The sequence below is a fragment of the Numenius arquata genome, chromosome 2, assembly GCF_964106895.1.
Source record: "Numenius arquata chromosome 2, bNumArq3.hap1.1, whole genome shotgun sequence".
In the NCBI taxonomy this organism is placed as follows: domain Eukaryota; kingdom Metazoa; phylum Chordata; class Aves; order Charadriiformes; family Scolopacidae; genus Numenius; species Numenius arquata.
In genome coordinates, this window is record NC_133577.1 from 2,172,991 (window position 1) to 2,189,844 (window position 16,854).

Consider the following 16,854-nt stretch of genomic DNA (forward strand, 5'->3'; position numbering starts at 1 on the left):
AGGACTGGTGAATCTTTTAAAGTGGGGTTAGCAGCCAAAATACGAGTTGAATTAAAGAGGACAATGTTGATGGATACTTCACCGGAAACATCCACTAAAATACACGCCTACGGTTGTATCACATCTGTAACATAGGAGTCGATGTCACTATTAAAAATAGCTCTGTTACCTGATAAGGGCATCTTAAGAAAGGAAATAGTCTAAGAATCTCTTTTAAGGGTGCCTTCTCGCTGATCATCTTCCTCCGTACTTCTGTTGTCACGTTCATTCTGTTATCTACTTCTTTCCAGTTCCTCTGAGTTTTCATATATTCTTGCTTAAGCCACTTAATGTGTACATCCATTGTGCTGCCCTCGAGATGAACAGGTTCTTCCTGTCAAGAAACAAAGGGCAGAATCGTAACGAATCATCTATCCCTTTTATCTGATGGGGTTTGTGTGAGTTGAGTGTAGTCAAGCTCAGCACAAGGTACCCGTAGCGTGGTTTTGGTACCAGCCCTGGGAACTCACCCTCGTATTCTAACAGTTACATTAAGATCTGTTTTCATATACTACTGTAGCCATCAGCCGAGTCTCCCAAGCTCAAATTACATATTTGAGGATATTCATGAAATTCCTACCTCTGTGTCTCGTTTGCCTAATTGTGGTTTATTGGAAATCAGTAGGCAGTTCTAACGGGGACTCAGTGTTTAGCAATATTAGTTCTGTATTACCAAGAGAAATAGTATTTGCTTCTTACTGGTACAGGCCCTAAAAACAGGACCAACTACCTTTTCACATGTATGCAACTGAAGTATTTACCCTCCCCCCCAAGGAGACCAACTGAACTTAGAAAACTCTTAATGGAAAGTGTTATTTGAGCAGTCCGACTGCTCAAGAAGTTATTTTGTACTTGAAGATAGTTAACAATCTTCCCCCAAATTATTATTTTTGTCCCTGCTGTAATTCCAAACCCAGTAATTACTAAGAAGAGGAGTGGCTGCCCAAAGCGGTACATCAGTGGCCAGAGCCAGGACTTCCCTGGAGGTGTTCAAGACCAGGCTGGACGGGGTTTTGAGTAACCTGGTCCGGTGGGAGGTGGACTCCCAAGGGTTATGTCTTTATATTTAATAGCCTTCAGTAGACCTTTTTTCCTTCCACCATTCCTCCCAGTCACTCTTCCAACTCTCATGAAATCGTACCTTCCATAAGATCCTGCGTTAAGTTCAGCAGTTTAACGATGCCCTGTCAGCAGAACTGCATTCCTTTGTTTGTTTTCTCCTGCTGCTTCTGCCTGCTCATTATTGTACTGGATTCAAAACCTACTCACCGTGTCCTTCCCACTGTAGTTTTATAGCTATGTCATATTCTGTCCTCAGCCACCTCTTTTCCAGCCAAATCATTCCACGTGTAAAAGCTGGTCTGTACTTTCAATTATCCTTGTTATTGTCTTTGCATATTTTCTAATTTCACTTCAGCCTTTATGAAATGGGCACAGTAAAACTTCAAATACTGGTTGAGATGCTGGGACAGCACAGGTGCATACAGTGGAATAATGAGCTCCCTTTTGTGTCTTTCTTAAATAATTCTGAGCTTTCAATATACTTTTTTTTGAGCGCTGCTTAGCATTGTGCCAAATTTTCTTTGGCCTGATATGAAAATATCATTTTTGAATGGTACTAATAAGCTCAGAGCCCACCACTGTAAATGCTGTTAGGAGTGGGTTTTCCCCTTGTGTGTTCTTTTACACATTTTACATCTAGTATTGAATTTTATCTGCTGCTTTTTTTGCCCTGTCACTCAGGAGCATGGGGTCCTTCTGCAATCCTTCAGTCAGTCTTTTGTCTTTAGTCCCCTTAGTAGCATCACCAAATGTGATCAGCCAACAGTTCTCCTTTCCCCACATCATTTAGAAATACATGATACTGCATAAACTAAGCATTAATAATATTTTCCACTGTAATTCTTTGTTCTATCTTTTAAATGTTTGTCCGTGTGAGGATCCTGCTTATCCCCTCAGATTGTATCTCCTCCTTTGGAAGGCATGTGGTGAAATCTCTTCTGAACTTGAAGTAAACTGTATCACCTGGATTTCCCATGTCCTCAGGGTTGTTGAATGCTTCAAAGAACTAATGAGTTTATGAAGAATTACTTCTGTTTACAGAAAATTTGTTGATTCATTCCCAATGTGTTTATCTCTTGGGTCTGCATTAGAGTTCTTGCCAATTTGGCCAGTAAAGTAGGCAGGTTTCTTGGTCAACGTGGTCCCTCCTGAAACTCTAGAAGCTGGCATCAGAATAGCTCCCTCCAGTTTCCTAGGATCATGTTTCATAAGAGAAATTGTACATCACAATTGGAAAATTACCTATTTTATCTTTGAGCACGTCTGAAAATTTTGCAGAAATATCATCTGGTCCTGGGAATGTGTTACTGCTCGCTTTCACAGAATCACAAAATGACATAGGGTTGGAAGGGACCTCTGGAGATCATCCACTCCAGCCCCCTGCCAGAGCAGGGTCACCCAGAGCAGGTCCCACAGGAACGTGTCCAGGTGGGTTTGGAATGTCTCCAGAGACAGAGACTCCACCACCTCTCTGGGCAGCCTCTTCCAGGGCTCTGCCACCCTCACAGGAAAGAAGTTCTTCCTCATGTTTAGATGGAACTTCCCATGTTCCAGTTTGTGCCCATTTCCTCTTGTCCTGTCCCTGGGCACCACTGAAAAACGACTGGCCCCATCCTCCTGACACCCACCCTTGAAGTTTTTATAGGCGTTGATCAGATCCCCCCTCAGCCTTCTCTTCTCCAGACTAGACTCTTCTCCTAGTCTTCTCCAGACTCTCTTCTCCAGACTTTCCTCATCAGAGAGAAGTTCTAGCCCCCTCATCATCTTCATAGCCCTTTGCTGTACCCTCTCCAGCAGTTCCCTGTCTCTTGACTTCAAACTGGTACTACTGGCTCCTCCTGTCAGTCTGCTTCCAAGTCTCCTGCCCGTAGAGCAGGAGCTTCTTCAGCCACCTGATGTGGAGCACAGCGGCTCCTTTCCGGAGGGGCTGTCACCATCTTGTGTCACCTCCTTACTTGTGGAGGCAGAAAAGCAAAACAAACTCAACCTGGTGTGCTGTGACCACTGACAAACTCACAGGGTTGCTTAGAAACAAACACCCAGGAGAACAAGTTGTGACCTTTAACTCCAGCTTATCTCCATCCCCCTTGTCAAGGCAAACAGCGCTCCAGTTGATGGACTTTCCACGTAGTCAGCTCTGTCCTTGAGAGCTAGTTTAGCTAATGACATTATTTATTAGCTAAATGAGACCATTTGACAGTTTTGTAAGCATCTATGGCAAGCGACCAATGGAAATAGGGCAGTTGTATAAGGAAGAATTGCTGTAATGGATATATGTACCCAGCCATAAAACACATTTTAAAACTGGAAGTAATAGAGCTCCAGAAATGTACCAAGTCTGTGGTAGCACCGTTCGGATACCAGTTAATGACAGTTTTCTACTGGCTTTAGAAGCCACTGCTGTTTCAGAGATTACTTCTCACTTGTTGAAGTGCAGTGGAAACATAACAAATAACGTATCCTGAGGGTGGGTGGTGGTAAGTATGAAGTAAAGATGTCATTCAGAGGGACCTGGACAAGCTGGAGAGGTGGGCCCAGTTGAACCTCATGAGGTTCAACAAAAGCAAGTGCAGGATTCTGCACCTGGGAAGAAACAATCCTCAGTATAAATACAGACTGGGGGATGAGGTATTAGAAAGCAGCCCTGAGGAAAGGGACTTGGGGGTGCTGATGGACGAGAAGCTGGACATGAGCAGGCAATGTGCTCTCGCAGCCCAGAAGGCCAATCACATCCTGGGCTGCATCAAAAGAAGTGTTGCCAGCAGATCCAGAGAGGGGATTCTGCCACTTTGCTCTGGTGAGACCTCACCTGGAGTACTGTGTGCAGGTCTGGAGCCTTCAATATAGAAAGGACATGGACCTGATGGAGCGGGTCCAGAGGAGGGCCACCAAAATGATCAGGGGGTTGGAGCACCTCTCCTATGAGGACAGACTGAGGGAGCTGGGGTTGTTCAGCTTGGAGAAAAGGAGGCTCCGGGGAGACCTCATAGCGGCCTCCCAGTCCCTGAGGGGGGGCTACAGGAAGGCTGGGGAGGGTCTGTTTACAAAGGCCTGCAGCGACAGGATGAGGGGCAATGGTTTTAAGTTGGAGAAGGGGAGATTTAGGTTGGATATTAGGAAAAAATTCTTTACCATGAGGGTGGTGGAACGCTGTAACAGGTTGCCCAGGGAGGTGGTTGAGGCCCCTTCCCTTGAGATATTCAAGGTGAAGCTCGACGAGGCCCTGGGCAACCTGGTCTAGTTGGGGGTGTCCCTGCTGACTGCGGGGAGGTCGGACTAGATGACCTTTGGAGGTCCCTTCCGGCCTGGACCAATCTATGAATCTATGAATAAAACCCCTGGGCAGGTATAAAACTGTGCTGTTTGCGGTGAAAGAGGAAGCGAACACCGAGTTCTAGCGTTGGCATTAGCAACCAAAGCTGCTGTGGTTTGGGGGACTCCTTCTCTATGTACAGTGGCAAATCTGCGCCTTTTATATCCGATCACTTCCTTTCATTTTGCCTCTGGGCAGTTTCAGTCCTACTAGGGAATACAAACATAATATCGTAATAGAATACAAAATAGAATACAAAAATAACCTAGTAAATAGTGCTAGGTAAATATAGATTAGCTGGTAATTGGGACGATAGATTTACCACATCATTGCATATTTCTAATTCCAACCGATTTAAAGCAAGCGGTGCACGTTTATCGCTCAAGAGCAAAGCGGAGCAACGGGACCCCGCTGGTACCCGAAGTCGAAGGGCAGTGACTGTCTTTAGCAGAACCAGTGTGGAATTAGAGACCAGTGAATGTAGACGTTTGTGGACGGACAGCTGTTTTCAGCCAGCCTCGCTGAAAATCTGAAGGGCAAAAGCATTCTGACGCGTGGTGTTCGTTATTTCTAAGCATGTTTTAATTCAAATAAAAGCTGAAGGTTCTCGATAGAGCAAGAAAGTTTGGCAACACTTGAATTTCGCACAAGTTATTTCTGACCGCAGGATTTGTTAGATTCTCACAGCAAAAGAAGTTTTTGCTTTTATTAAAAAATTTAAAAACGGCATGCTTGTAGCAGAACGTGTTCTGTGTGTAACTCGCTTTATAACTCAATTTCCGTTATCTCCAGCCCTTCTTCCTATTTTGCAAACTTGCCTTTTCTTCCTAGGAAAGTGCAATGGCTGAGTTATTAACTCAGTCACACTAAATGCAGGATTCGCTTAGAATGTTCTCCTTTTCTCCTTTTAGTTTTTAGTTCATGAACAGGTTGATTTTCAAGGCAAGTAGAGAGGTAACTGAGAGGTGGCTTTCTTTTGGAGGAAAGAAGTTACCTCCACGGGGCACCATTTTGCAGTGTATTTTAAATTTTATTAGAGAATGAATTCAAGGGGGATTTAAAATCTTCTATAGTTAACTTTAACGTTGCTGGTATGAACAGGAAGCATCTGGGTTTGGAAAGCTGGTTCCTCATCCTGTCTTTCACCCTGGTGCATCCTAATTTAGGGAGGACTCTGGATCCTCCCCCTTTTAACAATCAAAGAGAAAAAGCCGGTGACAGCACAGCAATATTCCAGTAAAATTGTGACAATAAGGTTAAATCTCGGTTATTTCAATACACTGCGAAAAGGCAATGCTATCCAGACTGAGGCCAGGGTCTCCTGCCTCAGTGTCTGAAGAAAAGAAGCCAAAGGGAACAGGTCAGCACATGTGCAGCAGAGAACTGAAAAATAGCCTTTTAAAATGAGGAATCCTTCATTCTTGAGGTCACCCAGACTTCTCTGGCCACATTTTCAGTTGTGTCACCAGTAACATCTGTTTCCCTTGCAGTGGAAAAGAGAATGTTAATTGGTGATCTTTAATTATTTTTTTTTCTATATAGAATTTTGTCTTATTTGACGAGGTACATACTTAATTTATAAAGAATTTATTTTTAAATTATTAGTTTGATTTAAAAAAAAAAGTTTTGCTGGAAGAAACGAGAATTAACCTTCAATGCCTTTAAAAAACAAGCTGCCTGTTTGCCACAAGTTCATAAGAAATATTGCAGCTGGGAGAAAAAGGTCAACAGGGTGCCGAGAGGACGTTCATGAGGCAAGCAGAGGATATCCAGCACTTGTAGGTTGGTGTACCCGAGGGGATGGTCCTGCCAAGGCTCTTAGCCCTTCGGTTGGATTCCCACACAAAGGGTGACAGCAGAAGGGACCCATCCGCGAGTGCCCATGCCCACGACCACCCTTAACATCTTGGCATCTTGAATATCTGTGACTAAAGCCACAAGATCTAGGAGCCACACAGGTCGTAGGGCTCCCTGCTCATGCCCCAGATGTCTTTGGACAGTCACCTCCAGTTAATATTCACAGTTCTGCTTGGAGCCAGATACAAGTAGATTGTATTAAGAAGCTCACATAAAAGCAAGAAAACATGTATACATAAAACAACTAGCCTGCAAATCCCTGATGTAGGATAGTTAGACATTTGGTCAGAGACAGGCATTTAAATAAAGGCCAAATTCCTTAATGTCCTTTTGGTGGATCTTGATTTTTCCCAAGATACAGCTAGAGATTATAACACCGTCTTCTTGCAAAAAGCCTTAGCCAGTGGGGCACTTCTATTAGCCAAGGAAGTGAAGCTGCTACATCTCTTTGTGGGCAAGAAGGGAGCAATTCTTGTGCATGATGTGTGTCACCAAGGACTAAGCGTTCAGTTACTGCTGAAAGCCAGCATCATAAATCCTAAAAGTCATTAATGTCAACACTAAAGCAACACGACTGCCTAATCACGGAGTGATGAAAGCTCCTCTGGTGAGGACAGCGGGCACCTCGGACTCTTTACAAGGGTTTACACCAGCTCCTGAATGGGAAGTGTAGCCCCGCTGTTGCTAATGCCAAAGATAGAGGTCTCTTTTTTGAAGAATGCCAACAGGACCTACTGGCTCCTGAGTCCGAGAGAGAGAGAAATCAAATAGGACCAGTAGAGCTAAAGGGATGGATATGGGGACACGGCACTGCATCCTGCCAGTCTGTTCACTGCCAGCCATGGATTCAGGTCCCTCCCCTGGGATGCTTTAGGAATATTCCTTTGGATGAAGACTAATCTGCTTACTGAAAAGGGTAGGAACCATGTGTTGGTCACAAGAACCAGCTCCTGGAACAGCAGTGCCACATAGAAAGGTTCGGGACCTTTGTTCCTACCACGGGACAACCCGTATTTCAAGCTTTATGTTAACTCACAGAACAGCAGAGATGCTGAATGACATAAATAAGAAGGTGAAGCACAAGATGTACACCAGGAATCTGTTTATAGCTTTTGCTTTGACTCTAAAAGCATTTTAAAATATTAGCTGAGCAACACCATGCACTATGTGTGCACATCAAAGTTTTAGTGGAAAAATGCCATTACAGGAGTCGAGCCACCGAATGATCACCCATATGTGCACGCTCAGGATCTGGCTGCGCAGACATCCGAGCGCTGGATTTGGAGCTTTCCAATCTCGGAGGAGAAGGGGCTGTTGTCACCCCTGCTTCATCTCTTTACAGCATCCACAGAATAGACGGTACCTGACACTGTACCTGCCAATAGAGCCCCTCAACCACAAGACTTCAAATAATAATTTGAATATAATTTGGTTTTGCTTGTGGTACTGGCTTCTAGACCAAATATTTACTTTTTGAGGCCAAGACTCTTTGTTTAGCTGTTTAAATTTATCACAAAGGAGTTAGTGCCAAGGATTGGCAGAAAGGTGCCTTTATGTGTGTTCCTAAATACATAGAATTACCCCCCCCCCCGCTGCATTAATTTAAAAACATATTAAACAAACATCTTGTTCAGCTGTGCACATTTGTAGTGACATAATTTAGGATGTCACAGCTGAAACGCATTTAAAACTAAGGAAGTTACGATTCCCTCAATTATATGGGACTCATTCTTAAGCCTTAATAGGTTCCACAAGTGTTAATTCTTGCATTTATATTTATGTATGTTCAGGATACAGGAAAAATGAAAGAAAGGAAAAGTTGTTCAGGGATACTCATCACCCTCTCACCTCCTTCCAGTTTAACCCTTATTTGCTTACAACATTAAGGCCAGGAGAAAATGCCTAGGACTTTAGAAGAGATGGAACGTGCTTTCTTCATCTTCAATTTCTAAAGCAAGCAAGGGATGACCAGTCAAACAAGGGATGTCAAACAAACAAGGGATGGCCAGTGATGGCCTTGGGCAGTGCAGTTAATAAGAGCGGTGCTTCCTAGTTTGCAGACACACAGAGGAGTGCAGTTACGCCTTCTCTGTAGGAGAAATTAAGTTCAGCAGGCAGTCTCTACAGAATCACAGAATTGTTGGAAGGGACCTCTGGAGATCATCCAGTCCAACCCCCTGCCAGAGCAGGTCCTCCCAGAGCAGGTCCCACAGGAACGTGTCCAGGTGGGTTTTGGACGTCTCCTGACACAGACTCCACCACCTCTCTGGGCAGCCTCTTCCAGGGCTCTGCCACCCTCACAGGAAAGAAGTTCCTCCTCATGTTTAGATGGAATTTCCCGTGTTCCAGTTTGTGTCCATTGCCCCTTTTCCTGTCACTGGACACCACTGAGAAGAGCCTGACTTCATCCTCCTGACACCTGCCCTTTAGATATTTGTAAGCATTGATAAGATCCCTCCTCAGTCTTCTCTTCTCCAGGCTGAACAGCCCCAGGTCTCTCAGCGTTTCCTCATCAGAGAGGAACACAATTCTTAATTTACGTAAGTTTCAACTCTTAGACATAAGCCTCTACTGTTTTTCACTCTGGCTGGAGGTGTATAACCTAAAGAAGAATGGGAATATTGCAGTTAAAAAACCCCTCCAGTTCTCCAGGAGCGGGGAAAAAAAGTCAAGGGTCTGGCTATAGGACAAACTCTATACAAAATGACTTTAAATAGGATGAGATCACTCCGTTCTCCTCTTTACTGGCTGGTGGCATTTCCATCAGCAGAGGAGCTGAAAGACTCGGTTAAGCCCCAAACCTCTTACCTCTGCCTGCACCTGGACATCATCAGGCTTGTTTTCAGCAAAGGAAGATTTCCTGGTCTGTCCTCGCCTGTGGCCAAACTTGCATTTGTTCCTCAGGACTTGCTCGTCGTCTTCAATGGGTCTCCGCACATATTTGAAACGATCTTTAAGGGCCCGTTTCCATAGCAGCTGCACATGGGGAAAAGAACAATAATCTGTCATTACCAGTATCTTTTGAGGATTTGCCCCATTCCTAAAGCAGGTCACTTTGCTTTATCTAACTCTGTTTTATAAAGAAATGTTTGCCACCAAGCAGAAAAAGACTCCTGGTACATCCTATGGACAGACAGACGGCTGTTCACCTGCAGTCCCTGGCTGGGCATCCCGTGGTGGGAGCCGGCTGTGGTGACTACCAAGACATGGGGAAGCAATCACTAAGCCCAGGCTGCTAAAACTTTTCTTCAGGCAAAACCTGCAGCTGTGAATATTGAAAATGTTTTCTCAGATCCTCAAAAACAGCCACTTATTGTGGTTATCAAGGAGTTTTCAACAGTCAGGGAGACAAAAATTAGTCAGGAAAGTGACTGTGAGTGACACAACACAGCAAGAGAGATTCAAATAGCATGTACCCCAGTTTCTAAAATTGACTCCAACACTATACTCACTCGATGCCATCTATACTCAAGCCTGTACTCATTGACATACTAAAACACAATATAAACAGAAGAATGATTACTCCAAATTTCTTACCAAAATGGTGTCCTTCATTAGTCAAGGTCATAGGACTTTAAGGGTTAACTTTGGTGTAAAGCAGAATTCAGTAAAAGTAGGCTAAGTAGTACAGTGTCTTTCTTTGCAGCGAGTCTGATAGAATCATAGAACTGTCCAGGTTGGAAGGGACCTTTCAGATCATCCAGTCCAACCATCAACCCATCACTGACCCATGTCCCTCAGCACCACGTCTGCCCGGCTTTTAAATACCTCCAGGGATGGGGACTCCACCACTGCCCTGGGCAGCCCATTCCAAGTCTTGACAACCCTTTCAGTGTAAAGGGTTCATGTATTACGCGTGATGCCTGCCTTTCTCACCCACGGGATATGGATGGGAGGGTCTCTTGAGGCGGTGGTGCAGGCAGCGTGACCTTGCCTTTCTCCTGCTGAACGTACTGCTCCCACCTCCCAAGGGTTCTACCGGACTTAGAGGTCCTCAATCTTAAAAGCAAGAGCTCCATTCATGGTGAAAAATAGCAAGAGGAAGAAAGATGAAAACACGGCCCCTGTGCCATCTTCCTCAGCTCTTCAGGAGTCACTTCATCACCAATCTGAACATAACCATTAAAAATCAAGTACAACAGCTCACCCAGGCTTCTCACGAGGCAAATTTACAGCCTCAATTTGAGTGTTACACCCCAGCACTCTTTTCAAAAGCGGTAACGTGACCGCATGGCTTGAAAATCCCCCTCGGGATCTGCCTGAACCATTAAGGTTCCCGAGCACAGTTCTGGGCCTGTGCATTTACATTTTGATGCAAATACCCCACCGTTATCTGCCTAGCAAAATTTATTTGGAACATTGTTATTTCGAGGTTCTTAAGAAACAAGCGAACAAAAACCTTAGCTTAACGCTTCTCTGAAGTGTTCAACAGATGTTAAAATATATTAAAACATGATCTTCCCAGAATATATTAGCAGCTGGCAATTTAAATATCCCCTTCATTGAGTTTTGCACAGTCACTTTCTTCGGAAAGCCTTTGTGTGGCTAGAAGACATTTTCGCTTATTCTTCCACATGAAAGAATATGCTGACACCTCTACGGAGCTTTAAATATCCCTCGGAGTTCAAAACACTCAGCTGTTTCATCCTCCTGTCCTCAGATAAATTTAGAGTTTTAACTAAATCTATTTCTGTAATAGGATTCTCATGAGCCTGGCCAGGTCCCTTCTCACATACCTGTTTCATGAACGAGGCTGTGAGCACATAAATTTATGTGGTTTCCTTAGCAGGTAACGCATGTTCTAAAAAGGATGCTTTCATTACTGCATTTGAGCTGATAGCTTTATTTTCTATTAATTCCCCTCTCCCCTTAAAAAAAAAAAAAAAAAAAGCCAGGAAGGTTTACAATGCCTGCAAGGGAGCAGAGGGATTAGTCTGTGTCTGTCTGACACAGGAGGGAAAGGATTACACCGGGATTAAAAGCAGGAATTTACTAGCAAATGATCATTTTGTGCGTGGTGGTTACATAAATCGGGCACGTCGGCACCAGGATCCTGGGTTTCACCGGCCTCACGGCACCGCTCGGCACCCCGAGCCCCAGGATGAGAGAGAGCCCTCTCTTTTCCTTCCTCACCCGAGGTTTTCTTGAAACTGTACGATTTTCAACACGTCGGCTGGAATGAAGTGAAATCAGGGCAGCGAGTCCTTCCAAACGGCTGGTTGTAACCCTTGTAACAGGAATAAATACAAATAGAACAGTCTCCCGCAAGTGGCCAAGAAACTGTGATGCCAATTTTCTTTTGACACCTGTGACTATGACCTTGGCTTTTTCTATATAAAAAATTTGTCTGTAACTACTTAAAAATGTCGCATTGGTTACATTATACATCAGAAATCTAATGATCTATTTCATTATTAAATGGAGATAAATATATATTTTTTTTAATGCTGCATGTGTTAGTTTAGGATAACATTGTTCTTTAAGTGGAAGGAAACATCATGGAAAAATTCCTTAGGCGCTCTTTTCCAAAAGCTAATCTTGGAATGGGGTGAGGAAATTAATTTCATTCCAAGTGCTCCATAGGCCTCTTAAATCAGTTTTGCCTTTTGCATAAAATGTTTGGGTTTTTCTTCTTAGTTAGAATTTCAGAGAATTCCTTCTTAACTACTGCTTCTAGAGTGACCTAGTAAATAACCTTCTTTTAAAATTCACAGTACATAAGTAGTTTATTCGTAACCTTATTTGCAAACTTACTCATTTAGGGTCATTATCATCACCCTGACTGCGTTGCATTGGATATCCTTTGCAAAAGGGCCGAGGGCACAGAAGCATATTTTCCCCTACTGCAAAAATTAAATGGGAGACCTTTTAACCAAGCAAATAGAATTATGGATAGTCTACTAACGAATCTTGAAACACTGAACCTTTAATGACCTCTCACTGCAACAGTATGAGGTTGAAAATATTAGATTAAATTTCTACATAATGCACACGTTATTTAAATTACTTGTTTAAAACAGTTTGGATTTGTAAATAAAGTGTCTGGTATTTTTGGGGAAAAAAAAACCCCAAAGAACAAAAAAATGGAATATTCAAAGTCTTGCAAGTAATTTTTTTCTTTTCATGAAAATACTGGTGTGAATTTGGGCACTCTGAGGTTTGTTTTTTTGTTGTTGCTCCTCTATGGTTTCCAGGAGATCTTTCCCCTTTCCAATTTTCCAGGCCATTTCATCTCCATGAAAGTGTTGCAACAAAAGTGCTGACATTTCCAATTCAAAATTTCCCCAAGTTTTTCACTAAGTCAGGTTCTTTATGTTCTAATTTTCTGAAGAAAAAGCTAATTCTTGGGATGTCAAGATCTCTCATGGGATGAGCTTCTCCTCAGCCGGAAAGCCCACCCGTGCTGCCTACAACTGTGCATACCTGCCGTGGAAGAACCCAGAACAGTCTCCACTGCACCCTTCCAGCAGCCAAGACACATCCATTTCTGGTCAAGGGCTCCAAATCCATAAGACTCATGAGTTAAAAATAAAATCATGCCACTGACAGACCTTCTCGGGGCATCCCATTGAGAACCACTGCAGCCCAGTAGACGCGCTGGCTGCTCCACCACCCCAAAGGACAAGAAATTGCTTTCCTTTTAAGCATGAAATTTAGAGTTTAGCTGAGTCTAGGAACAGAGACATAGCACGGAAATAAATAAAGAGCAATAAATTAATTTCGTTAACAATAGAGTGGGATAGAGCATTTTGCGCGGCAGAAAGGCAAACACCCGATGGCAGAACTGAGCTCCAGCACCCCCGCGGGAACGCAGGCCTTAGTGCTCCAAAGTCTTCCCAGCCCTTTTGGTCTTTGAAATGCACTCCACTATTTCTTTTTTTTTCTGTAACTTTGACAAGAAATTAAAAGACCTAATACTTGAAAATGTGTTTGTGGATATTCTAAATAAACTCGGATGACTTTAACCAGTCCTGGAAACTACTATTCTCAAGGCCTGCCCAGTTGAATTGCCACTTTTGGTGTGCCCCTTTCCCCAGCCCTACAAGCCACCAGAGAGGGGACGTCTCTAGACACATCTGTGCACAGCTGGTCACCCGGGGCTCCTGTTGGGGGCCACGAAAAGAAACAAGAACTTCCATAGTGCTATTCCTCTCTTCCCGATACAGACACCAAAACCACATTATATGAACTGCATCTCCAGATGTCTCTATATATGTTATTTAATAACTACCGTAACTAGCATTTTTGCTTCAAATTCTACTCTCATGATTACATTTAGCTATTGGTCCCCCAAATAAAGAGCTTTCTGCTTTACTCTGAATTAGTTATTGATGACAGTTTTCTTAAATACTTCGTGTACTATTCGAAAATTGTAATAATAACTGTCTAATTATTATAGATAAACAAGTTTAAGGTATTCAAAACCTCTCGGTAAGTAATACTTTGTTTTACAAGACCTGTGATTCAATACTGTTGTCAGGAAGAGCAAGCAGTAATTCTTACAGTCCCATGTTAGCCGGAGGTAGTTTTAAAAGAAAAATTTGAGCTGCCAAATACACTTTTTCTGAGAATGGTAGAATTGTCTGGGTCAGAAGGGACCTTTAAGATCATCGAGTCCAACGATCAACCCAACTCTGATAAAAACCATCACTAAACCATGTCCCTAAGCGCTATGTCAACCCGTCTTTTAAATACCTCCAGGGATGGTGCCTCAACCACTGCCCTGGGCAGCCCATTCCAAGGCTTCATAACCTTTTCAGTGTCAAAATTTTTCCTAATATCCAATCTGAACCTCTCCTGGTGCAACTTGAGAGGCCATTCCCTCTTGTCCCATCGGCTGTTCCTCGGGAGAAGAGACTGACCCCCCCGGCTACACCCTCCTTTCAGGGAGTTGGAGAGAGCGAGAAGGTCTCCCCTCAGCCTCCTTTTCTCCAGGCTGAACACCCCCAGCTCCCTCAGCCTCTCCTCACAAGACCCTGTTCTCCAGACTCCTCATCAGCTCCATTGCCCTTCTGTGGACCTGGGGGCTTCATTCTTCATTCTTATCCCCATCCCTGTCTTCCAGTTAGGGGGTTGGGTACGCCAGAAACAACTGGTCTTACTATTAAAGACTGAGGCAAAGAAGGCTTTAAGTACCTAGGCCTTTTCCTCAGCCTTTGTCACCATGTTTCCCTCCACATCCGGTAAAGGATGGAGATTCTCCTTAGTCCTTCTTTTGTTGTTAATGTATTTATAGAAATATATTTTTTTCTTGTCTTTTATGGCAGAAACCAGATGAGGTTCTAGTTGGGCTTTGGCCCTCCCGATTTTCTCCCTGCTTAACCTCATGACGTCCTTGTAGAAGAGATGAAAGAATGGTGGTTAGCCAATTTGGTTTAGTGGTTGTTCATTTGTTTCTTAAAGCTACATGAATTCAGTTTTTACTGCGAGCCTCACGCTGGGTAGCTGTGTGTATGTTGTAGGGTTTGTTTTAAGCTGTTGCTGTTGTGACACAACCGTCTCAGATCAAGAAAAAAGTATATATACGAAAAAAAGTATATATACGAAAAAAAGTATATATACGAAAAAAAGTATATATACGAAAAAAAGTATATATACGAAAAAAAGTATATATACGAAAAAAAGTATATATACGAAAAAAAGTATATATACGAAAAAAAGTATATATACGAAAAAAAGTATATATACGAAAAAAAGTATATATACGAAAAAAAGTATATATACGAAAAAAAGTATATATACGAAAAAAAGTATATATACGAAAAAAAGTATATATACGAAAAAAAGTATATATACGAAAAAAAGTATATATACGAAAAAAAGTATATATACGAAAAAAAGTATATATACGAAAAAAAGTATATATACGAAAAAAAGTATATATACGAAAAAAAGTATATATACGAAAAAAAGTATATATACGAAAAAAAGTATATATACGAAAAAAAGTATATATACGAAAAAAAGTATATATACGAAAAAAAGTATATATACGAAAAAAAGTATATATACGAAAAAAAGTATATATACGAAAAAAAGTATATATACGAAAAAAAGTATATATACGAAAAAAAGTATATATACGAAAAAAAGTATATATACGAAAAAAAGTATATATACGAAAAAAAGTATATATACGAAAAAAAGTATATATACGAAAAAAAGTATATATACGAAAAAAAGTATATATACGAAAAAAAGTATATATACGAAAAAAAGTATATATACGAAAAAAAGTATATATACGAAAAAAAGTATATATACGAAAAAAAGTATATATACGAAAAAAAGTATATATACGAAAAAAAGTATATATACGAAAAAAAGTATATATACGAAAAAAAGTATATATACGAAAAAAAGTATATATACGAAAAAAAGTATATATACGAAAAAAAGTATATATACGAAAAAAAGTATATATACGAAAAAAAGTATATATACGAAAAAAAGTATATATACGAAAAAAAGTATATATACGAAAAAAAGTATATATACGAAAAAAAGTATATATACGAAAAAAAGTATATATACGAAAAAAAGTATATATACGAAAAAAAGTATATATACGAAAAAAAGTATATATACGAAAAAAAGTATATATACGAAAAAAAGTATATATACGAAAAAAAGTATATATACGAAAAAAAGTATATATACGAAAAAAAGTATATATACGAAAAAAAGTATATATACGAAAAAAAGTATATATACGAAAAAAAGTATATATACGAAAAAAAGTATATATACGAAAAAAAGTATATATACAAAAAAAGTATATATACGAAAAAAAGTATATATACGAAAAAAAGTATATATACGAAAAAAAGTATATATACGAAAAAAAGTATATATACGAAAAAAAGTATATATACGAAAAAAAGTATATATACGAAAAAAAGTATATATACGAAAAAAAGTATATATACGAAAAAAAGTATATATACGAAAAAAGTATATATACGAAAAAAAGTATATATACGAAAAAAAGTATATATACGAAAAAAAGTATATATACGAAAAAAAGTATATATACGAAAAAAAGTATATATACGAAAAAAAGTATATATACGAAAAAAAGTATATATACGAAAGTATATAGCTTTTGTGATCGTGAAGGAAGAACAGAATGTCTGACAGTAGGGCCAATAAAAATAGTAATTCACCCTCACCCCCTCCTCCAAACTTCAATTACACAGATATACACCTTTAGTGGCCTTTTTCCTGCCTCGAGCCATGGAGAGGGGCTGGCTCAGGAGCATTAGACTGGCAACACTGATAATTCCAGCTTCCTCACTTATTTATGGTGGTTTCTTCCAGATATGCTTTCTAGTAAGTGGGAGAGAAATATCAGAAGATAAGCAACAACTTTGAAGCCTCTGCCCCATCACGTAACTCCTGCCAGCCCCAATTCCGGGACTGGTCTGGGAAAGGATGAGCCGTTTCCCAAAGAATGGGTTTAGAAGCCGTTTCACTCAGTCTACAGCCCCGCTGCAGTGAAAGCCCTTTGAAAACCTGGCCTAAGAACCACTGTGTAAAAACAGTTTAAAAAAATGAAAGGCTTTAAAAAGGCCTTTGGACCC

General features: G+C 41.1%; 1 protein-coding gene across 1 annotated transcript in view; it reads right to left on the minus strand.

Moving 5' to 3' along the window:
• Positions 1–16,854, minus strand: part of SAMD3 (sterile alpha motif domain containing 3) — a 29,843-nt gene that overhangs the window by 3,280 nt on the left and 9,709 nt on the right. The window contains exons 6-7 of the mRNA XM_074144591.1: positions 9,080–9,247; positions 170–373 (exon numbers count right to left, since the gene is read on the minus strand). Coding sequence (XP_074000692.1) covers positions 170–373; positions 9,080–9,247 — 372 coding nt within the window. The remainder of the gene's footprint in view (positions 1–169; positions 374–9,079; positions 9,248–16,854) is intronic.